This window comes from Schistocerca nitens, chromosome 3 (assembly GCF_023898315.1).
Source record: "Schistocerca nitens isolate TAMUIC-IGC-003100 chromosome 3, iqSchNite1.1, whole genome shotgun sequence".
In the NCBI taxonomy this organism is placed as follows: Eukaryota; Metazoa; Arthropoda; class Insecta; order Orthoptera; family Acrididae; genus Schistocerca; species Schistocerca nitens.
The window spans coordinates 757,463,244-757,488,227 of record NC_064616.1 but is presented as its reverse complement, the minus strand read 5'-3'; the positions used below and the strand labels follow the sequence as shown (position 1 = coordinate 757,488,227).

The 24,984-nt window shown below is 39.0% G+C and overlaps 1 protein-coding gene and 1 non-coding gene across 3 annotated transcripts in view; one reads left to right on the top strand and one right to left on the bottom strand.

Annotated features, from left to right (window-relative positions):
• Window positions 1-12,737: 12,737 nt before the first annotated feature.
• The window catches only part of LOC126249751 (protein N-terminal glutamine amidohydrolase), a 73,511-nt gene continuing 61,264 nt past the window's right edge, over window positions 12,738-24,984 (top strand). For both annotated transcript variants that reach the window (XM_049951431.1, XM_049951432.1), the window contains exon 1: window positions 12,738-12,997. In XM_049951431.1, coding sequence (XP_049807388.1) covers window positions 12,867-12,997 — 131 coding nt within the window. In that variant the 5' untranslated portion in view covers window positions 12,738-12,866. The remainder of the gene's footprint in view (window positions 12,998-24,984) is intronic.
• Window positions 15,903-15,977, bottom strand: Trnat-ugu (transfer RNA threonine (anticodon UGU)). Its single transcript has one exon. It is a non-coding gene; the product is annotated as a tRNA-Thr (tRNA).

Here is a 24,984-nt window from a genome sequence, read left to right as displayed (position 1 = left end):
CATAATGGGTGCAGTGGTGGGGAGGACGGTGCCGCCAGAAGCTGGGAACGAATTCTGTCTCCTCAATGCTCTTGTGGTCTGTGACAGGCGGGGAAATCGTTCTTGGCTGACGGTGTGATTTTAGTTGGCTGAGTTCTGGGTCCCAAGCTTTGCTGAGAGTGAACTCAGTGTCTCTGTTGATCAGCCCATCAAGTGTTCAAATGTGTGTGAAATCTTATGCGACTTAACTGCTAAGGTCATCAGTCCCTAAGCTTACACACTACTTAACCTAAATTATCCCAACGACAAACAGACACACCCATACCCGAGGGAGGATTCGAACCTCTGCCGGGACCGGCCGCACAGTCCATGACTGCAGCGCCCTAGACCACTCAGCTAATCCCGCGCGGCATCAGCCCATCAGCCACTCGTATTTCAATAGCCTCCTTCAAAACACAGTCCCAAAATGATGAAGTCTGTCTTAGTGCTAGTTCTGTGTTGTGTGTGGTCATAATAAATCTTATATTTAGCAGAAATAATGCTTTATAGCTCCACCTCACCAACAATATAGCACTGCTTTGTGCAATGTTAATCTCTCTTTGGAACTGTCTAATGGAAAAATGAAGTCTCTTTAGAGTCCATGTTGATCTCCAAATGAACACATTCATTATCCTTAAACTCATGGCCTGATTAGCCTATTAAAATTTTGCTCTTCGACTTAGTATTGACAGCATGTAAAGTATTTCAAAACAGTCACTATAATTTACTAGTAATAACTTTGTAATTAATTATTAAATTTAATATCTGCTGTATATATTAAGTCCCATAATGTTACACATTTATCTTACATGCCAATAAAATGTTTGTAGGTGATAGATGACAGATGAGATATGTTAAATAACAACTGATACCAATTTCATTATCAGTAGAAATTACACCAGAAAAACCGACTTTTGGTACCTTGAATTCAGAATGAAAACCATTCTATCGTTACCAGTATAGCCAAAAGCTTACACTATTATACTCAGTGGCATGATACCGCTTTTTACTTTACAATGCATATACAAGGTGGAGAAAAATTGTGTCACGAAATTTTAACCTTGGATAACTAATGTCAGTAGGAACCAAAATTACTAATGTTGTGTAGGTCGACAACGCACAATTTTTAAACTACGTAAACTTGGCGCCACGCGCTCCGATTGGCCACGGGATTGCTGTGTTGCGGGATGCTCTGGGCAATGCATGACCGCGAATGCTTTTCCTGCCAGAGATCACGATGTACCTCTGCCAATTACTCGGCCATCAGAGAGTTCATTTAAATACCCACGCACAGCATGACTGTTAAGTGCTGCAACCACATGCGTAGCTGTAGGTCAAGGGGAACATCTTCCAGCAGGCCGGGTAGAGTTTCTTGAAAAAGTTAAGATAATTTTCCCTGGTAAGTCGAGGAGGTAGACGGAACTGCCCAATCAGATGGTCACATACAATGCCTGCCCAAATGTTGAGAAAATCGTTCCTGGTGTCTGTGGATGTACGCGATGTGACGATTTTCCCTTGCCTAGAAATGAACGTTTCGAGTGTTGTAAAGGCCATCCTGATGGAAGGTGCACTCATCGGTAAACAACACAATGGCGGAAAAGTCAGGATCTCGTGCGACACATTGCAGAAACCACCGGGAAACCCTAGCCTGTTTTCATAGTCCACCACAGGATTTAGGTCTTGGACAGTGTGGAAACTTCATGGATGCTGGCCATCATCTCTCAAAATCTTCCAGACTAACCTATGAGTGACCCCTATGTCATGTCCAACCACTCAAGTACTTGTCATAGGTGCTTCCTCGAAACGCTCAATAACAGTCTCTTCAAATGCAGCATCCCTTCGTGTTCGAGGTCTTCCAGCATCACCATGATATCCCAATAACGAGCTTGTTCCGCCAAGTCGCCAGTGAATAGCTGAATACGTTTGCGTGTGTGTGTGTGGCGTCTTGCTGGGTACCGTTCCTCATACAACCATTAAGTTTCATGTGCATAACTGTCAAATACTTCATAAACAAAAACCATATCTAATTTTTCTTGAAACAAATGCTGTGCCGCCATGCTTATTGTATGAGTAAATCGCAAGTCACGTGTGTGTGCTTTGAAGCGAAGCTTACTTCTGAATGGGAATTTTGGAAATTTGTGGTAAGATGTTATGGGACCAAACTGCTGAGGTCATCAGTCTCTAAGCTTACACATTACTTAATCTAACTTAAACTAACTTACACTAAGGACAACACACACACTCATGCCCCAGGGAGAACTCGAACCTCCGACAGGGGGAGCTGCGCGAATCGTGACAAGGTGCCTTAGACGGCATGGCTACCCTGTGTGGCACATGTGAATGCCTCTGACGTGAGGTGGAGAAAACAGCAAAACCTATTCCACATGTGTGCGTATCATGTTGGGGCAGTTACAGGGCGAGGGACGTTTGTATGTGTGACCCGACAGTCACAGCACTGCCCGTCAACTGACGAACGGCAACAGGGCAATCCCACGGCCAATCAGAGCGCGTAGCGCCAAGTCTCCATAGTTTAAAAATGGTGCATTGTCGACCTACACAACATTAGTAATTTTGGTTCCTACTGACATCAGTTATCCAAGGTTAAAATTTCGTGACACAATTTTTCTCCACACTGTACAACTGTGGAGAAAATTTCGTTTGGAAGAAGCTTTATTTCTTAAGTTATACTTATCAATGAAGTATAAAACCCAGAGCAAAGTTATTTGCAAACCAAATACAAAAATTAGATTCTGTTGTAATACACGTTCATGTAACCATTTATAAGCTTTTGCCATTATGCAGTGTGTGCATAATTAAAGTTCCAATTTTGGAAAGCTGTTCAAAGAGAACCACTGCTCAAAATGACGTCAAATTTGTACAGCATATTATTGGCGCAGACGGAAAAGTCATGGAACAACAACAAAAGAAAAAAAGAAAAAGAAAAAAAGATGTGTTGCAGTACGATGGCTATGGTTTGAAATGAACATTACACTATCCGTACTGTTTAATGTGCATGACTGCACACGTTTGGTAGTCAACAGTTGTGGCACTGTTTGTTAGGAAAGCCCATCCGCCATGGCAAAGTCGTATCCAGGGTGCGATTTGTGCTTTTACCAGTGTGTGGGGGGGGGGGGATGGGATGTCTTAGGGGGTTAATAGAATTATATATGTTACTAGCTTGGACCGTGGTGTTACGCATGGTTAAACAGCTATTTATAAATTGATGTTAATGCCGAAACTCACTATTGACGCGTATGCACTATCAGACAAGCCGTCCCTTGTTATATCTTTAAAAGTACATTATAGGTAAAGCTTATTTACAAAACCTCTACATACGGGTACAGATATACGAGGGGAATTCAAAAAGTAGAGGCACATTTGTGGAAAGTTGTACTTATTCTGATGGTAGAAAACTGAAACATATTAATAGTATTAATAGTAAGACTAATTAAAAACTTTCAGTGTTTGGCTCCACAAATTTAAATTGTATGTAAAGTTTTACTCCAATGCGGGGGAAATAAACATCCCAGGTTGGGATGCATAAACTAAAACCAGAGGAGGGGATGGTCTGATGCAGAGGGGGGGGGGGGGGGGGAAATTCCCTCCATCCCCCCCTGCAAATCGCACACTGGTCGTATCATATCAGATGGGAAAAATCGGTGTTTAATACTCACGAGGCCAAAAACCACATAAGAAGCAATATGGCATTTGTTTTTAATTGGTCTGGAGTCAAAAACCATATAAAAAGCAAAATGACATCGATTACTAAACGTAGTGAGACTGGCACAGGACATGTACAATATGCCATCCACTGTTTTCTGCCAAAAGTTGAAACTGATAAACAGCATGTTCCACAACAGATCAGAGGATCTCAAGGATCATGTTCCGAATGCATTGCACAATGCGTGCCTACAATTCAGCCCCATTCATAACTGAAACACTGACCGCAACATCTTTCAGATAACCCAAAAGCCAGAAGTCACAAACATTAAGATCGGGTGATGTTGACGGCCAGGCTGTAGGGAAATGACAGCTGATAATTCTAGAATTTCCAAAATGCCTCTGCAGCAGCCACTTACCTGGCTGTGCAATGTGCAGAGCAGCACCATCTTGCATTAAAATGATCCTGTCCACACATCCACGCTTTTGAGGGACTGTAATGACGTTTGTGTTCAGAAGACTCGAATAGCGTTTACAAGCTATGGTAACAGGACCCGCAGGACGTATCTCCTCGAAAAAATATGGCGCTACGATAAACGATGCCGTCAGCCTGCACCGCACAGTCACCTTTGCGACGTGAAGTGGCAGCAGTTGATGTGCGTGCGGATTTTCCGTTGCCCATATTCTACAGTTAGGTATCTTTTCATGTCTTTAAGAGATAGAAATGGGCTTCATCTGCCCATAGAATGTTCGATGGCCATTCATTGTTCACCTCTATGGGAGCAAGAAATTCCAGAGCGGATGTTGTCTTGCAGGCAGATCATCAGGAAGCACCTCCTGGACATGGGTGATTTTGTATGGATAGCGTTGCAGGATGTTCCATAGGAGATTATGCATTATGCTCACAGGCATGTCCAACTTACAGGGAAGTCCCTATGCAATGCATGTTTGCACGCCACCGCTCACCTCCTGCAGTGCAGTGGCTACATCTTCAACAGACGTTGAATCAACTTCTTTCCTTCCTCTCCCACACTTCAAAAGAACCAGTCTTTTCGAATTTTGTAATCATTTTCTCCAGACCCTTAGCAGACATCAGGCCATTTCCTTTTCCCATACTCTTGAGTGTTTGAGAATTCCACGGGGCTACTCATGCGCGGTTACCCTTCTTGTGAAAGCGTTTCGCCAGTTGTGCAGAATCCTTCATGAAGACTATCACGCTGGACCTCTCGGGCACAAACTGAAGAACAACTGTATGCCACATGTCTGTTGGTGTAGATATTCTGACGCTTACAGCGCTGTCTATTGATAAGATTTTCTCTAAATTTTCTTGGTGCCATGACGTTTCCCCTCCCTCAAAAATATGCTGTTCAAATTTGACGTCATTCTGAGCAGTGGTTCTCTTTCTACAGCGTTTTGAAACTGAAACATGAATTATGGACACCCTGTACATGATTCATCAGCTCTTTTACAGATCTTCAGGTAACTTGCCGTATCTGCTCTCATTGAAGCCTCAGTGAAAGTAGCTAACTGAAAGCTGTTCATCCTTCTGAACATGTCTTTGCTTAATACAGATCTCTTGATAATTGCACACAAGATTCACATTCTTAAGAATGAATAGATTTTGCTGAATTGGTTGGGCTGATTTCCTCTTATGAGAGACTACACTCATACTTTAGTTTGCTTCTCCTACTATGATATTGCATCTTTGTTGTCGTTGAATACTATGTTAAAAGCATCAAAGTATCCACTAACACTAACCTGCTATACTTAATTTTATTGTTATACAGATTTATCGTATTTTACTTTATTGGCTGCTTGTGTTAATAGTTCTCATCTGCTCCCCCTTTCATCCCCTTTTCTTTATTACCCTGTTAAGTTGATGTTGTGTGCTTCATGAGATTTGGATACTTTCACTTCGATACATCCCACATGGGCACTTTGAAGTTTATGTTTTCATTATCATAGTCCAAAAATTTGTGATTTCTTGAAATAATTTATATCTGTACTTGGTCAGCATTGTAAACCAAGTTGTCTTCACATTATGCATCCTAGCAAAATAAATTTAATCAGGTCAGTTGCGTACTCAGGAGAAGTGTGTCAGGGACAGCTGTGAGAATCACACATTGCCATCGAAACAAAGCGCTAGTGGAGGTAGTTGTGTTGGCCCGTCCTGTTATAAACTGTCAAGAGTGTTTCTGTGGCATGTGGATGACTACAATGAATAATTGTTCTGTGTAATGCTGTGTTTGTCTTGTTATGGATGAAGTGAAGGTGAAACCCAGTGCTGGCACGTACCCTGCTCCTCTTTAATAGCAGTATGAGAACTTTTTTTTTCTCATGTACTCATGTCGGATAGTTTTATATTCTGACAGAATGTAACTTTGCAGTGTTACTTGAAAATGGCCATAAGGCAGAAATTGCAATAGTAACAATAATTATTTTATACAGTCAACGGCGACTATGATGTCTTTTAAGAGATGATATATGACTGTGAATCCCATCCATGAGAAGTTAAGTATGAGAACTGTTAGTAATCAGGTACTGTACACCACTACCTTTCCTGCCATTGCCCACCAAATACTAACAATGACAATTTCTTTCACAATTAGGATTCTAGCTGGGTGCCTCTAAACCAATTGCCACAGCACAGGTGTGCGTTATTTATTCGGGCTAGAAGGTGGGTAAAAATGCCTTTCTGGTAACTGAATACCATTTTTTTATATTCTTTTTGTTGTATGTCATAATACAAAAGTAATCAATGTTCAAGATGACTACAGGTAGTGCAGAATGAGTTAATTCATGTGGAAACCATTGCTATTATTTGGTGACACACCAGCTGAACACAGATATTTTTCAGTTTAAGGTTTTGTCAGATACTTAGAAAATAAACTATTATATCTCACAGCTCCTGGACGTAAATATCATTAAATTTTTCAGGATGAATCTTTCACTCCACAGAGGTATATATGCTGCTATGAAACTCCATGGTCTTCAAAGAATAACATGTATTGAAAAATATCTTGCCGCCAGGAACCCTTCTAGACTGTGTATTGTTAATTCATTATCAAGACTGTTCACAAGGTAATGCCAGCTATATTATCAAATAATAGGATTTTGTAACAGAATCGTCAAATAAAAGAATCAAGAGAAAATAACGGTCACTAAATGCAACATTATTACTTGCATGTAAAGAAACTTCTGGTATGCTAATGATTCGGTTTCTCATAACAAATGGCATTTTTAAAGAAATATAGTTAAAAATATCAGTGAAGAAACAATTGCAACCAGCCACACATTTTAAATTAATGTTTTGTTTCACCTTACCAGTTTGGGGCACAGGCCCATCGTCCGACAGCAGGCATAGTGTAAGCAGTCAAATAAGAAGTTGATGTGACATCAGATTTACACATATCGGGAGAAGCTAGAGCCTCTCCCAATTTACCCAGAAGTGACATCAAAAGGGCAAATACTTGTCCAGCACATTTGTCAGCTGCTATCTAGGTTCGTTGTCACGTAGAGTTTTACAGATGTAAACTGTGTGTAAGTGGACCCTCGGAAATCACAACATATTCGGAAAAAACAGCTAAGCGTTTGTGACAAGCAAAATTATAAATGTCACTGTTGCTCGTTTCAGTCTCAACTATTTAATCTTAAGTTTTTAAATAATGCTGACGTCACAAAATCGAACGAATTCACTCATAAGAGAAAGCTCTGTTATAAGTAAATATCACAGAATTTGCAAAAAATTGTGTTAATAAGAAAATCTGAGAAACTTTGACAAACACGAAGTAGTATGCACACATACAACTTTCAACAACAGAGTCTTTTATCTTAGTATCTCCTGAAGGCTTTTATCACCAATGTGTCATTAACTGATATTTAATTATAACAAATCTCACAGATGTGTTTGTGATAAATCTTCACTATGCCATTGCCTTGAAATGGCATACTGCCATAAAATGCTAGTTATAATACAAAAACAATGGAAAAAGGTGGAATCCCGTATGGCATCCACAAAGTTCTTAATTTTTTGGGCTACTATCAAGTTCAATGGTCGCATCAAGTTTTATGGAAGACATCTCATTCTAACGTCACTGCCACTGGTTCCACTGGAAATGACACTACTTCGGCCTACACATAACTGACATCAGCCTCCTTGGCTGACTTAAACACAAGTGTCCGCCATTTTATGTGCAGTCTTGATTGTGGAACGAAGATTGTACAAGAGATCTTCAAAAGAAGGAAACAAGGCAGGAAGGAAGGAAGAATAGGTTTAAAGTAATGTCGACAGCAAAGACATTAGAGACAGAGCACAAGCTCAGATTGTGTCAAGAGTGGGGAAGGAAATCGTTTGTACCATTTCAAAGGAACCATCTTGTCATTAACCTGGAGCAATTTAGGGAAATAACGGAAAACCTAAATCTGGATGGCTGGACGTGAGTTTCAACTATCGTCCTCCCGAAGAAATCCTCTCTTCCATCTGACAATCAGCCTATGCCAAAAACTAGTCATGGAGGTGTGACTCAAAAAAATGTGGCCTGTTGCGGTTTTTCGTCAGTGATATTTCTTAAAGTAGCAAACTATTATGGACTAGTAAAATTAAAAAAGTTTGTAGTTTTAAGACATAGTGATAACAGAGTGTGATTGTTCCCTAAACTTTGAGTTTCACTTAGTTGTGTTGTTGTTGAGTTCAAAGATTTGGAGCAATGTTTATTTTTATTTTAAAATGTGGACTTGTGGGCATTGTAATATGCTGTAGCTCAAATTCCTTACAATATTGCTCACTCAATTCAGTTTTCAATTGTGAAAGCATTTACAGTATTTGCTTTCAGTTGTGTAAGAAATGAGAGTTGGCCGAAGAAAGTGCTATCCTCAGCTTAGCAAGGATTAGTTTAGTCATACTATCTGCTATGTTTTCTGCTGCACTATGTTCTCATAACAACTAGTTCAATTTGCACTGCAGGAATGAATAATTATGATATCAGTTGTTTTGTCTTATTGTATTTATGTCTTTGTCTTTGAATGACGCCATCAAGGGTCACCATTCCCCTCCACTGGCCCCTTAAAATCAGTATTCATAAAACTGCTACTACATATGACATGCTGAGTGATTGTGTGGGATTAATAATGAGCGAAATTTAAAACTATATCTGGAAATGAAAACATTGCTGTACATACATTCAACTCAGTTGAATTGTTTTACATTATAGTCGTTCTGTGATGTAGTAGACACGAGAGTGTCCCAAAGATACACATTAAAATGTTAAATAATGTTGGTACCTTGTATAAGAAATAACAAATAATTAAAGAAAAATCATGAAAAGTAATGGACAATCATGTGGTATAAACTGAAATTTTGGTTCCTTTCAAGTCTGTAAATTAGGCATACTTCAGGAAACATGCAACGACAGTGTCCATTTTGCGCCTCTATAGCATAATTCGTTAGAACACTCTCTCGGAAATACGATAAAGTTCAGTACAAAACTTAAACAATAATGATGGCCATCCATTCATTGCCTATAATTAGAAACAAAAAACTAGTGATGTTTGTATTGTGACAGGTGTCATAAACAAACGAAATACACTTGCACATTGCTCTCCAAAGCTTTAAGCCAAGTTTATCCGCTATTCAAAAAGTACTGTTGGGATACTGATGAAGTGTGCTAGCAAAATTTGCAATACTTTTGAATGGAATGTCTTCATATTACCATTTATTACCAGGTCTTCGTCGTTCATCAGCCATGGCTGGACAGACTGTGTCAAAGTTACAATCATGTGATTTACAATATAATCTGTTACAGAATAACATCTTAACTTTATACAGGTAATGTATATAGATCATGTCATGTTTACTGTGTCCATTCGCGTTCTTCACAGTCAAAGAATTCTTGGACTGAGTATAGTGGGCATTGTTTCAGGCCTTCAGCAATATGTTTCTTGAAGTTATCCAGTAGCAGCGTCTGCAATTCAACAGGTAGTTTGTTGAACATCCTCACAGCGATCACCGGAAAACTGTCTCTTGTTTTGGACAGTCGGCAGGTTGGAAGAATTATGTCTTCTTTGCTGCGGGTATTATGTTTATAGATGTTATGCCTCTTGCTGTAGGTGTCTAGGTTTTTCCTTACCTATATGAGGCATAATAATACATAGTGGCAATAAACAGTCACTACTCCCAATGTTCTGAATAATGGTGTGCAGTGTTCCTGGCTGCTGCTGGATGCAATAATTCTTATTGCCTTCTTTTGCAGTAGCAGTACATCCTTGCAGCCTGCCAAATGATCCCATAGCTTTAATCCTTACAAAATGTGGCTATCGATCAAAGCATAGTAGACAGTAATCAGAAAATGGTCTGTAATCACTTTTTTTAATCTTTGTAGGAGGTATATTACACGAGAGAGTTTCTTGCGTACATGCACAGTGTGTCCATTCCATGAGAGTTAGTGGTCTGTTGCGAAGTCTAACAGTTTCACAGATTCCATATGGTCAGAGTCTGTGGTTTTTTTTTTTTTTTTTTTTTTTTGTAAGGCTGCATACCATGTGAAGTTTTTTTCTTCGTTTACTTTCATCTTCTTGGCGATGAACAATTTTTTAGCGTTTTGGAACTGTACATCAAACTTCATGACTGCTTGTGCTGAATTTTCCCCTTTGACAGTAAGAGTGGTGTCGTCCGCAAATTGTAGTGTCTCACCAACTTCACTTAGATCATTTACAAAAATGAGGAAGAGGAGTGGGGCTACGACCGGACCTTGTGGCATGCCGTGTTCTACCTTTTGTTCCTGGGATCTTGCTCCATGGATTGAAACAATTTGCCTTCTGTTTTCCAAGTAAGATAGAAGTGTAGGTAGGGCTATACCTCCCACACCATAGCATTTTATTTTTTTGAGTAAGATCTTATGGGGAATGCAGTCGAAAGCTTTGCTTTGGTTGCACAGTGTGAGTGCACAAACACACACTCCTCGAAAGCCTGTGTTACTTTTCTTAATAAGTCTAATGCTGCAGTGGTACAGGACTTTCCCTTTCGTAACCCATATTGTGCATCTTTGAAGAGGTTGTTTCTTTTTTTTTTTAAATAATTTAGGATCTGATCTTCCATGATGGATTCAATCACTTTTGCTAGTACAGGGATGATTGATATTGGCCTAAAACTTGACACATTATCTGGGTTTCTTTTTTTGTAAACTAGTACCGTCCTTGCAAGTTTCAAGAAATCTGAGAAAACTCCTGCAGACAGACAGTTGTTTATAGCTGTTGCTAATGGCTGTGCTATTTCTTCAATAGTTTTCTTTAGGACAGTACAAGTCATCCTGTAGATATCTTGACTCTCCGAAGTTTTGTAAGATTTTACTATTTTTCATTATGTCATTTGTTTGTACATTTTTCCATGTTTCACATTTGCTGAGAGTTTTATTTGGTAAGTAAACAGCAGGATCTATAAGCGAGTCTGAGATTTCAGCAACAGCGTTTTCTGTAACTTTGTTAATGTAGTCACTGAAGTCATCTGGACTGCAGGCATTAGAAGAGGAAGTAGGCTTCTTTCTATGCTCATTTACTAGAGTCCAGGCTGCTTTGCACGGATTACAAGCTTCTCTTATGAATCTATCATTCCCCCTCCTTTTACCTTCTTCTACTTTTTTCCCATAAAATCTCTTGGCCTGTAAGTAATTGCTGTGTAACAATTGTGTACTATTTGGATCTGTGGCTGCTTTGTCGCAGTCATTCCACATTAGGACAATGTTTTTTTAGATTGTCTAGCTCAGGTGTGTACCATGTTCTTGCATTTACTATTTTCTCTTTTCCTCGTGCTTTACCTGTGTGGCTTTTCTGTGGTATCAGTGAGAACATCTCACCAAATTTGTATTTTAGTGTCTGGAAAAGAACATTTAAGGCAACATTGGGTTTTGCTTCTGTAATTAATTGCTGCCAGTTTATACTGGACATAGAGGCATTGAAAGTGTCTAGTTTTTCTTTTGGCACTACTCTTTTGTGAAGCACATAATTTGATTGCCATGATTTTGTCTGTTGGTTACCCAGAGTCTTTGTTTGTAGTTTCATGACTAATGCTATCATTGCATCAACTACATTTATTTTGTAACTGCAGGTATCTAAATTTGTAATAATAATGTCGAGGTAGGCATCACCTCTAGTTTGAAGTCTGTTTGCTATAAAGAGACCATAACTATTTACTAAATTCAAGAATGCTCTCTCTTTTGTAGTACTGTTTTCACCTGTGTGTACATTGAGATGGCCACACACTACAGTTTTTGGTGTAAGGTGTGTTATGTGACGTAAACAACTTTCCAAGTTAGTGATAAAGTTTTCGAAATTTCCATTTGGTGAATGATACACTGAAACAGTAATCATATGCATATCTACTAGTTCGAAGCCAGCCAGTTTTAAATCCATATCAGAGTAGTAATTTCTCATGTCCACATGCCTAATGTTGAGATTTTTATTGGCATACACAAACGCGCTTTCATGAATGGTAGTTTCTCGATACCATGAGCTCACCATTTCTAGGTATTCAATGCATCTGCAATTTTCACCCTCTTCTTTGTCGAGACAGTGCTCACATACACATATCACATCTGGCTTTGCATCTTCTATAAATATAGGCAACTGATCACATTTTGTTCGTAGACATTGAACATGTACACTAGCTAAAACTATGGGTAGAGATTTTGATTCCAGTTTTGTTGACCTGCAATATTAGGCTCTATAGTACTGATGCCTAGATGTTCTCCGGAATAAAAAACGCCATAATACTACATTCTAAGGCCATATAGAACTGTTCATTACTTTTTCCTTTATTTCGGCGTAATGACCAGTAAATTCAGCAGAGTGCCTATATCGAAAACTATTACTATATCGGGGTCATGTGACAAGGGACACAATGCATGTTGATGACAAAAATCCGTTCTGCGTGTCTGAATGTTCACACCCTTCTCTTGGTTCGCATCAGAGAAGTACCTACTCCGTAGGGTAAATATCAACGCTTCAGAGAGTGTGTGTGCCATCTTTGAGACATACCGGTGTGAAATGCTTTGCAATGCACTGCTCAAAGTAGATGCAGACGCATAAATCGGACGCTTAGTAGAGACGCTAGAACGCGTTAGAATGATCTGGTATACAAGTTAGCCTGATATTTCTCATGTAGCTTTTGTAGGAAACTTCAAGCACGGGGGACTATAATGGCAGAAAAGGTGTCCAATGCAGCCCGAGTCCAGAGACAGGATACCGGAGTGGTGACAAGTTCGACGAAAAAACCACTTCTCAATTTATTTCCGCAACGGTCCGACTGTAAATATACACCCAACTACTGGTAAGTATTTAGTTATGTATCTGCAGTCTCCAATTCAGTCAATGTAATAAACTGATAATTTACTGAGAGTTAGGCACTTGTTGCATTCAGACGCTACTGCAGTGAGATCAATATAATGGAACATGCTGCAGTGTGTTGATGTGGGATGATATTAGTCTCTTAATATGATACAGAACCGTAATTTATAGAATATATAAACCTTATAATCTTTCAGTTGTGTATAAATATTTGTTTATATTAGAATCGTATGTAATATTAGCGCGGACATGACGGACAAGCACGGCGCTTAAATGAGACTCTGTAAGGTGCGTTACGACGAAAATTTATGTGAACAAGTAATGGCAATTTATTTTTGATTTGAAAATTTTATTATGATATATAAGCAGCGTGCATGACTAGTTGGGATACCTCCTTCAGTATTGTTTCATTTTTAAGAACATGCTCAATACGTGTGGGAGTGTTTGGTGGCGGCACTGGGATTCCCCGTTTCCAGTTTATGTTGCAACTGTTTATCGTGTTTCTCTTGGCGGAAACATTCTTTCGCCTTCCATTTTCTAATCTTTTTGGCGTCCGAGTATTTAGTGTAATATTGTAATGAATAATATTCATGCCGACCACGTCTGCATTGCAGTGAAGCTAGATTCAGTAGTTCCGTAGGTTCAGGTGATGTCTATAAGCGGCATGAGTCATGCTTCGGGCAGAATAAATTAATAAAATGACGAGCAACCATTGTTCTCACCGGGTTACAGTAGGCGGATTTGATAGCCGATGGTGCAGTCATCTTCGCACACCCACTTGGGTGTGGAGATTTCAAACTTTACAATAAGTAACTATTTGCGGTTTTGTTGATACGTTGGGATTGAACACAAAATCTCGGAAGAAATAGTCATGGACGATAAGAAGCGAAGTGAGTGATCTTCACCATGCTTTGCATAATAACTTCGTCGTTGCGGCAACAATTGAATGTATTATTTAACGGATGCATATGGAGAAAACGCAATTCTTGGTAAGCATGCTATAATGGTATATTGTTAATAGCAGGTTGCGAAAAATGGCGGGATTAGGAAACAAACATACAAATTGAACTCTTACCAATTTTACTTTGATGCAACATACTGAAAGGTAAAGTAGCAGTGAGCCTCGAATACGGTAGCACCGGTAGCGGTTATTTAATCTGATATGATTACGTACGTAACTATGAGCGAAGTTTTTCTTTGAAGGTTTAGCAGCCCAGTTTTTGGACACCCCTTTGGGGATTTTTCTTTAATCTTATTTAACTTCGTAACCGGTAGCAAAATTTAAGCGTTCACAAACATTACAATGATTATTTTTATTCAGTGGCAGTAGAAATGTCAGAGAATACTAACAGCTGTTGGCGTTAAATAATCGAATTTACGAAGTGGAAAAAGCCCCAATGGCAAGCCTTGTTGCATTAACTTTCTAGAATTACTCATTTCTTTAAAATTTTATGTAGTTATAGTTGTAGGGGCACTGTAATTATCAAAGAATTGCATGTGGTAGAAATAAAAGCTTTGCAGTATTGGTGTATGACAACAGACATTGTTCACCAAGAGTCTTGATATTTTTTATGGAATTTTGATATATTAGCACAGTTGGAATGTTTGAATCAAGAATGAATTTTCACTGTGTGGTGTTTTTTTAAACATTCTGGTAGATGAACACAGTGTGTTGAAATGGAATACAAATCCAGAACTTTGCACGTTGGAGGCAGTGCTAGTGCAGAGTGAACCATTCAGGCAAGACGCGTGACACACTAAAAGGTGCACTTCTGACAGTACTTCTCAACCACCTTACTTTCCAAAGTTCACACAAGCTCTCCTGTATACTTTGGCGGACCAGCGCTCTCAGAAGAAAGACTACTGGGGAGAAATGGTGTAGTCGCAATCTAGGGGATTGTACGCTGAATAAATTGGAAAGTAGGATACGGGATAATGGCAGGTTGTGAATTGTGCCTATATATTGTAGCGAGAATGAGCATTGCCTGTAAATTGGGAGGTTCTAAGTTAGAGACCTGGTCCAGCACACAGCTTTAATTGTGGGAGTGTTGAATGTTTGAATGATTCTCAATTCAGCTGATGTTGAAAAATAATGGGAAAGGTTCTTATGGGTCATTACTACGTGTTGAAGATAAGGTATGGAGTTACAGTAGAATTTGGCTATGACGTTTATTTCATTCATTGTTCCACTGAATTGTGTAGAGAAATTATAAAAAAAATGTTCAGTTACATTTAGGAAGTAACACGTGCTTGAGATCTTGGGTTTAAACAGTTATAAGGGTGGAATAGAAAATTGTGTTAAAAAATAATGGGTTGTAATTCTGAAATGCGAAAGGTTTCCATTTGAACAGTTTTGTGAGACTGCATATAGTGCAGATTGGCTGAAAAGAATGAACTCCGAATTGGAGAAAAAAGCATGCCTGTGGTATGTACTCACTGGATTTTCACAAAAATATCATTAAAGGCTTTTCAGCATACATATTAGATTAGTTTTGAGAGGATGAAAGGGTCTGACTGATAGGAAAGATGGGGTGAGAAGGTAGTTCATAATCATGTCACGTATTTGGTGACTGCTAACCCATAATAATCTTCCAGAATGAGATTTTCACTCTGCAGCAGTGTGTGCGCTGATATGAAACTTCCTGGCAGTCTCAGTCGGGCACACAGTTTTGATCTGCCAGGAAGTTTCATAATAATCTTGTATTTGTACAAGGATATTTGACATGAGCTAGATTATGTTAACTATATATGACGGTAGTATCTGTTCCCGAAAGAACACATACCGTGGATGACCATGCAGCTTTGCTAGAAATGAAATGATAATTAAATAGACACCCTAGCTGCAAACAGGCGTTGATATACTTCACTGGAGACATGTTGAAAATGTGTGCCCCGACCGGGACTCGAACCCGGGATCTCCTGCTTACATGGCAGACGCTCTATCCATCTGAGCCACCGAGGGCACAGAGGATAGTGCTCCCCGTGAGATCCACATTCCCAACATGTCCACACCACAACATTCGCAGTGTGCCTAATAGATGTTTGCCCATCATACTCATTACTCGTGGCAGATTAATCTACCAAGTCCCGTACGTGCGTGCAAGGGATAAGTCCCTGCAGACGCACTGGTCATCTTGGAGCAATGTAAGTGTCTAAATTCTGATTTTGGTGTATGAAGTGTGTGCATTTTCAGTGAACCATGTAGTCACATACCATGAACTCCAGTAAAAAAAAAAGGCGTGAAGTACCTATCTACCATGAATGTGGGGGTTGTTGTCATTGTCTTCGGTCCAGAGACTGGGCTGATGCAGCTCTCCTTGCTACTATATCCTGTGCAAGCTTCATCTCCAAGTAACTGCAGCAACCTACATCCTTCGTCAGTCCTAATAAAATTTTGATTGCCGCCATGAAAAAATAAATTTGCATAATTTGTTGTTTGCAGGTACATGTGTGCATATCTGGCACAGAGAAATCCACATGTGAAAGTGCTGATGCACCCTGCTAGAGGAGCCAAAGTGAAATGGCCCACCCATCCCCAGATAAAGTGGAGACAGGCTGCGCCATTATGTTTTGGCCCATCTAGCAGTGTGCTGGAGTACTGTGGTGTGAGGATGTGTGTGTACACACCATGTATCTGCAAACAAAAGATTATGTAGCCTAACTTTGTTTTATCAAGGAGATAATTAAAATTTCCCATTTTAGCCCTCATACTGCATAAAAGTTTATGTAGATATTCTAATGTAGTTCCACAATATTTTTGCTTGGCTGAAGGCCACTGGATATATGCCTTATCTGTATGGAGTTATTTTTATACTGTTTGGTAATATCTCTTCTTGTAGTTCTGTTATTAAACTCGGGGGACTTGAAAGCAAAAATCCTGGTTGCCCAGTTGGTGCTAATTACGTTATCAAACTGTTTGCATTTAATTACATAGGTACATATTGTTATGGCACCTAGTATATTGTAGGCTTCTAATGATTGAATCACATCTTACTTGTAATTGTTTAGAATCCCAAGAAGTCAGATGTATGAAAAGATTTTCTGTTCATCAGAAAAGCTAAGTGTAATTCATTAGGCACATGTACTGATCAATAAAAACACACACGCACACGCATGCATGCATGCACAATATATACCATTTGATTTGGAATGTATTATAAGAATTGAAACTGGTTGAAACTTGTGGTGCATCATTGTTGCTAACATTGCATTTGTTAAACTGAAGAAAAAACATTTTCGAAGTTGTTCTGTGTAATATGTAGTTGAGTGACGAATGTCAGGCAACAACAGACTTCCTCTTATTTGTTTAATCAAAATCCTGATATCATTCTTAAGTCAGACCTGAAAGTTTTTTTTATGAAAGTGATGTTGTCTCAGATGGTGACTTAATAAACGAAGTATGTGTGAACAAATCAGTTTTGAAAATAGTTTATGATTATTCCATTGAAACTTGCACTGTGATGAGTAAAACAAATTGTACTAAAATGTGAGTAGATTTCTAAAAATCATTCAGTGAACACAATTACTGTGCCAGAATGAGATTTTCACTCTGCAGCAGAGTGTGTGCTGATATGGAACTTCCTGGCAGATTAAAACTGTGTGGCCGACCGAGACTCGAACTCGGGACCTTTGCCTTTCGCGGGCAAGTTTGGAAGGTAGGAGACGAGGTACTGGCAGAAGTAAAGCTGTGAGGACCGGGCGTGAGTTGTGCTTCGGTAGCTCAGTTGGTAGAGCCCTTGCCCGCGAAAGGCAAAGGTCCCGAGTTCGAGTCTCGGTCGGGCACACAGTTTTAATCTGCCAGGAAGTTTCACAATTATTGTGCTCTTAATGTTCGTATAAAACCTCAAAAACAGTCTTAAGGGTGAAATTGCTATTGTTAAATAAAAGAATATTTTCATAGGAATATGTGTGCCAACAAGGTGCTTTCCAGGTGAGCATATTTGTGATGGGTGATTTTCAGGGTCAGTGTCAGAGGTTTATTGTAAGCCCCCAGAAAAGCGGTAGGGATGTATTGAAACAGAGCTAAAATTTTGGGAAAACTATATGCACCTCAGTTAACAAGGGGTATCAGTTACCTGCTTATTACCTTGTGTTCAGTGTGGACCGAAAGTGCTGACATTAAGTAAACACTATTCAGACAGTTATAAACTAATTTGATGAATTGTTGGAGGTGGTAAAGAAGTATTCCTTAGTTTTTTTTTAAAGATAGTTAAGTACAGTAAAAATTGAGGGAAATGCCCGTATGTGTCAGGACTGAAGCTATATTTGCCTCACCTTCCACCCTTCTCTACTTCATTGTTGCCAACTTTGGCATAAATCAGTGCAATGTAGATTGTGCTGTCAAAATAGATCTTTATTATGGCTGGTTTATTGCAATGGACATTATACAAATTGTTGAAGACATGTAAGAAAGCTGCTACTTAATTTTCAACAGTTCCGAGGTGGCTAAATTCAGAGTAGCTATGCTTCCACTGAAGATGGTGCATGTGGAGGATATTAAGAAATTGCACGATATATTACTGGACAATCAAAAATGAGAGGTATATAAAATAGGTTATGCCATAGGCATATCAGAAGAAAGAGTACAGTACATTTGAATGAAGAGTTAATGAGAAGAAAACGTCAAAATTGGGTCTACATTTACTGATTGCTAACAAATATTAAACAGAATGGGACGGAAATGTTTCAACTCTTTCGGAAGTTATCAACTCGTTGTGCCGATTTGTCACTGGATGAGCTGTGGATCCACCTCTTAAAGCCATAATGAAGCAGTGTATGGACCACAGCCAGAAAATAAGTTAGACATATGAAGAAAGAAGGGATGGACGAAAGTAAATTCATATGTAATGTTTAAACAACAAAAAACACACTGTTCACCATAGAAATTGTAACATCAGGAAGGTTTTCCAGTTAGGAAATATTAGTTACTGTACATATACAGCATGGAAAAGAGCATACAATATTAAATTTTTAAATTATTTGGTGTTATTCAGGTTGTAGAGTTCAGTACACTGAGCTGCTATCTCTTAAAACTACAGTGGCTTTAACACGGCTGCGCATAGTCAAACTAAGCTTGACATTAATGGTAGGGCACAGTGACCAGCATTAATAGTGTTATCTACCCACATATGGCAAGGGGTGGGAACATATAAAGTGCCCAGGAATATTGTCAGACACGATTGGTTTGGTGGTCCAGATGTTTGCTGTGAGGACGCATAATGTTTCGTGGGCGTACCGAGTCCCAAATCTTTGAACACAGTACACTCAGGAGTCAACATTATTGTGACTCTGTACTACTTCCCCATATTTGTCTTTCAAGGGATGCATTTGGTCCTCACTTCATTTTTATGGACCACAATATGCAAATCCATCTAACTGTGCATGTGAAGCAGCTCTTGGAATAAGTGAATACTCGACAAAAAGCCCGGCCTACTTGTTACACGGCTTAATTCCCATCTAGCACGTTTGTTAGGGAGATATATTGCAGCACCTCACATGCACCGACGACAATCCATTACTTCGCAACTGCAGTGGTGGAGGACCGGAATGCTGTTCCACAAGATCCCCTCACCTAACCTGTGGCCAGTATGGGAGCACATTACAGAGCATGCATGGGGGGGGGGGGGGGGGTAAAATTTTATGGAGGAACTTGTGGCACTGTATAGTAGAGAAACAGAACACTATTTCAAAACATGGTCTTCGATTTCTTTTGACAAAAACTAAATGTACATTTAACGGTAAAAATAAAATAAGAGTACCTCCAGTGGTCACAGGTTCTGTTCTCTATCATAACCCATGACATGTATACTGTCACATTTTGTAAACAAATATGGTATCTGGAAACTGTTAGTTGCAAGGATCATATAGTAGAAGAGAAACATTGTCACAAAGTACAAAGAATATACATTGTAACAACATTAATATAGAATAAGTTTTAACGGATTTTGGAGATCTTCGTTTTTAGGTGTTGAATACATGCATTGGAATAAATATTTCATGTGGTATTTTGTCAAGTTAATATAGCTTAAACTTCATATTCATTTAAATAATCAGGTTACATGTTGCAAGCTTTAATTACAATAATTACGTTGTCTCACAAGCTGCGACATTGTCTCGAATAAAACAATGACCCGTATATACAATAAGTTTTCTTTAATTATTGTCTATGGTCACAACTTTTTTTAAAACAGATTACTGATTTCAGTCTATAATGACCATCATCAGAACTGTTTTATAAAAACATTACTACTTTGTTTCTATAAAACAGATCTGATGATGGTCATTATAGACTGAAACCGGTAATCTGTTAAAAAAAGTTTGTGACCATAGACATAAATTAAAGGAAACCTATTTATTATGTTGTCTACAGTAGTAAAATTGTACATAACATCTACATCTACATCATACTCCGCAAGCCACCTGACGGTGTGTGGCGGAAGGTACCTTGAGTACCTCTATCGGTTCTCCCTTGTATTCCAGTCTCGTATTGTTCGTGGGAAGAAAGATTGTCGGTATGCCTCTGTTTGGGCTCTAACATCTCTGATTTTATCCTCATAGTCTGTTTGCGAGATATACGTAGGAGAGAGCAATATACTGCTTGACTCCTCGGTGAAGGTATTTTCTCGTAACTTCGACAAAAGCCCGTACCGAGCTACTGAGCGTCTTTCCTGCAGAGTCTTCCACTGGAGTTTATCTATCATATCCGTAACGCTTTCGCGATTACTAAATGATCCTGTAACGAAGCGCGCTGCTCTCTGTTGGATCTTCTCTATCTCCTCTATCAACCCCACCTGGTACGGATCCCACACTGGTGAGCAATATTCAAGCAGTGGGCGAACAAGTGTACTGTTACCTACTTCCTTTGTTTTCGGATTGCATTTCCTTAGGATTCTTCCAATGAATCTGTCTGGCATCTGCTTTACCGATGATCAACTTTATATGATCATTCCATTTTAAATCACTCCTAATGCCTACTCCCAGATAATTCATGAAATTAACTGCGTCCAGTTGCTGATCTGTTATATTGTAGCTAAATGATAAAGGATCTTTCTTTCTATGTATTCGCAGCACATTACACTTGTCTACATTGAGATTCAATTGCCATTCCCTGCACCATGCGTCAATTCGTTGCAGATCCTCCTGCATTTCAGTACAATTTTCCATTGTTACAACCTCTCGATATACTACAGCATCATCTACAAAAAGCCTCAGTGAACTTCCGATGTTATGCACAAGGTCATTTATGTTTATTGTGAATAGCAATGGTCCTACGACATTCCCCTGCAGCACACCTGAAATCACTCTTACTTTGGAAGACTTCTCTCCAGTGAAAATGACATGCTGCGTTCTGTTATCTAGGAACTCTTACATCCAATCACACAATTGGTCTGATAGTCCATATGCTCTTACTATGTTTATTAAACGACTGTGGGGAACTATATCGAATGCCTTGCGGAAGTCAAGAAACACGGCATCTACCTGATAACCCGTGACTATGGCCCTCAGAGTCTCATGGATGAATAGCGCGAGCTGGGTTTCACATGATCGTCTTTTTCGAAACCCATGCTAATTCCTACAGAGTAGATTTCCAGTCTCCAGAAAAGTCATTATACCCTAACATAATACGTGTTTCAAAACTCTACAACTGATAGACATTAGAGATATGGGTCTATAATTCTGCACACCTGTTCGATGTCCCTTCTTGAAAACGGGGATGATCTGTGCCATTTTCGAATCCTTTGCAACGCTTCGCTCTTCTAGAGACCTACGGTACACTGCTGCAAGAAGAGGGCATGTTCCTTCACGTACTCTGTGTAAAATCAAACTGGTATCCCATCAGGTCCGGTGGCCTTTCCTCTTTTGAGCGATTTTAATTGTTTCTCTCTCCCTCGGTCGTCTATTTCGATATTTACCATTTTGTCATCTGTGCGACAATCTAGAGAAGGAGCTACAGTGCAGTCTTCCTCTGTGAAACAGCTTTGGAAAAAGACATTTAATATTTCGGCCTTTAGTCTGTCATCCTCTGTTTCAGTACCATTTTGGTCACAGAGTGTCTGAACATTTTGTTTTGATCCACCTACTTCTTTGACATAAGACCAAAATTTCTTAGGATTTTCTGCCAAGTCAGTACATAGAACTTTACTTTCGAATTCATTGAATGCCTCTCACATAGCCCCCCTCACACTACATTTTGCTTCGCGTAATTTTTGTTTGTCTGCAAGGCTTTGGCTATGTTTATGTTTGCTGTGAAGTTCCCTTTGCTTCCGCAGCAGTTTTCTAACTCGGTTGTTGCACCACGGTGGCTCTTTTCCATCTCTTACGATCTTGCTTGGCACATGCTCATCTATTGCATATTGTATGATGGTTTTGAACTTTGTCCATTGATCAACACTCTCTGTACTTGAGACAAAACTTTCGTGTTGAGCCGTCAAGTACTCTGAAATCTGCTTTTTGTCACTTTTGCTAAACAGAAAAATCTTCCTACCTTTTTTAATATTTCTATTTACGGCTGAAATCATTGATGCAGTAACTGCTTTATGATCGCTGATTCCCTGTTCTGTGTTAACTATTTCAAATAGTTCGGGTCTGTTTGTCACCAGAAGGTCTAATATGTTATTGCCACAAGTCGGTTCTCTGTTTAACTGCTCAAGGTAGTTTTCAGATAATGCACTTAAAAAAATTTCACTGGATTCCATGTCCCTGCCACCCGTTTGTCCCAGCCTCCACCCAGAGCTATAAAATGGTCGGGAAGTCTCGAAATATTTTCCAAACTTTCCTTCAGGTGCTCTGCCACAACAGCTGCTGAGCCAGGGGGCCTATAGAGACATCCAATTAGCATGTTTGAGCCTGCTTTAACCATGACCTTCACCCAAATTATTTCACATTTTGGATCTCCATAAATTTCCTTCAATACTATTGCACTTTTTATCGCTATAAATACGCCTCCCCCTTCACTGCCCAGCCTGTCTCTTCTGTATACATTCCAATCTGAGTTGAGAATTTCATTACTGTTTACATCTGGTTTCAGCCAACTTTCTGTCCCTAGTACTATGTGGGCATTGTGACCGTTTATTAATGAGAGCAGTTCTGGGACCTTTCTATAGATGCTCCTGCAGTTTACTATTACCACATTAATATTGTTATTCCCTGTTACGTTTTGCCTACTACTACCTTGTCGCACCTCAGGAGGCGTCTTGTCGGGCATAGGGAGGAACTTCTCTAACCATTGTTAAATTGTTAGCTGAAATATTTAAAAGTAACTTAGAAGAAAAAATCCTGAATTCCAATCACTGCCTCCTCAAAAATATCTACTACTACAGATATGTAGGTGATACCACCATTTTAATAAATGGCACAAAAGACGATATAATGACTTGAACCAATTATTCAACGATTCCCATGAAAACAAAATCCACAGTTGAACACCAAGCAAGTGACAGTATAAACTTTTTACACCTTATCATCAGAATAAACAACAGACGACATAAGTTTGAAATTTATTGGAAGCCTAACCAAAACACATACTACTATCCACAGCTCCTCTTTTCACCCTACAGCCCACAAGATGGCAACATACCGGTACATGATCAATAGGGCTATCCCACTACCACACTCTGAAGACAAATGTGAACAAGAAATTTAAATAGTAAAACAAACAGCAATTGCAAATGGTTATAACAGCTCCATGGTAAACACCCTAATACACTCAATAGTGGCAAAGCAATAACATCACAAAAAACAAAAATAAAACATCTTCCATACAATCCCCTTTCTAGGTAATATTTCATATCAGATTTCCAACGTCTTCAAACCAAAAGACGTTAACATATCCTTTACCACAGACAATTAGATTGGACAGAAGCTACCTCACAATATCCACACATGAAACGCACTCATCATCACATACGTGTGTACAAAATAAAATGTTTGGACTGTGATTGCTTCTACATAGGCCAGACAGGCAGATCATTTGAGATTAGATTCAAAGAACACATGGCAGCACTAAAAAACAAAAAAATAACACATCAGCAATAGCCACCCACCTGCATAAAACAGAATGCCATGTTAACAAACCAAGTATCAGCATCCTGCATGTCCAACCTAAGGATAAAACACCAGACATCCTTGAAACACTCCAAATAGGCAAACATCAAACAAAACAACCTGAATCCATCTTAAATGACAATATTTACAATACTATAATCTCTGTCTTTAGCAACTGCCTATGTTGTTAAATTTGCAATGTACACACTCACATACACACAGTAATATTTACCATAAGTATTTCATTTTCTTACCATGATACCCTCAAAAGTAAAAGGGATTGACCTCATTTACAAATATACCAGCAGCCCAACAGCTTATTACCCCTTGTCAGCTTGAAACTATATGTACATCAACTAATGGCACAAATTGTACATCCATCTGCATATTTTAAAGCATTAAACAATGTATTAACCCAACCTAAGGCAGTTATTACATGCAACAGATATAATCTTGAGAAACCCCTACTTTGGAAAGCTTGCTCTCGTCCAACCACTCCTTCCACTGTCTCTCTCTTCCTCTCACTTTCCCCTTCTCTTCCTTTGCTTCTGCCTCCAGCTTTTCATTCCTATCAGTGAAGCCCAACCAAAATTATTTGTGTAAAATTTTACCACTATAGACAACATAATTATTGTAATTAAAGCTTGCAACATGTAATCTGATTATTTAAATGAATATGAAGTTTAAGCTATATTAACTTTACAAAATACCACATGAAATATTTATTCCAATGCATGTATTAAACGCCTCAAAACAATGGTCTCCAAAATTCGTTAAAACTTATTCTGTACTAATTTTGTTACCATGTATTTTCTTTGTACTTTGCGATAATGTCTCTCTTCAATTATATAATCCTTGCACCTAATATTTTTGACGCCATACTTTTTTACGAAATATGACAGTATATATGTCATGTGTTCAGACGGT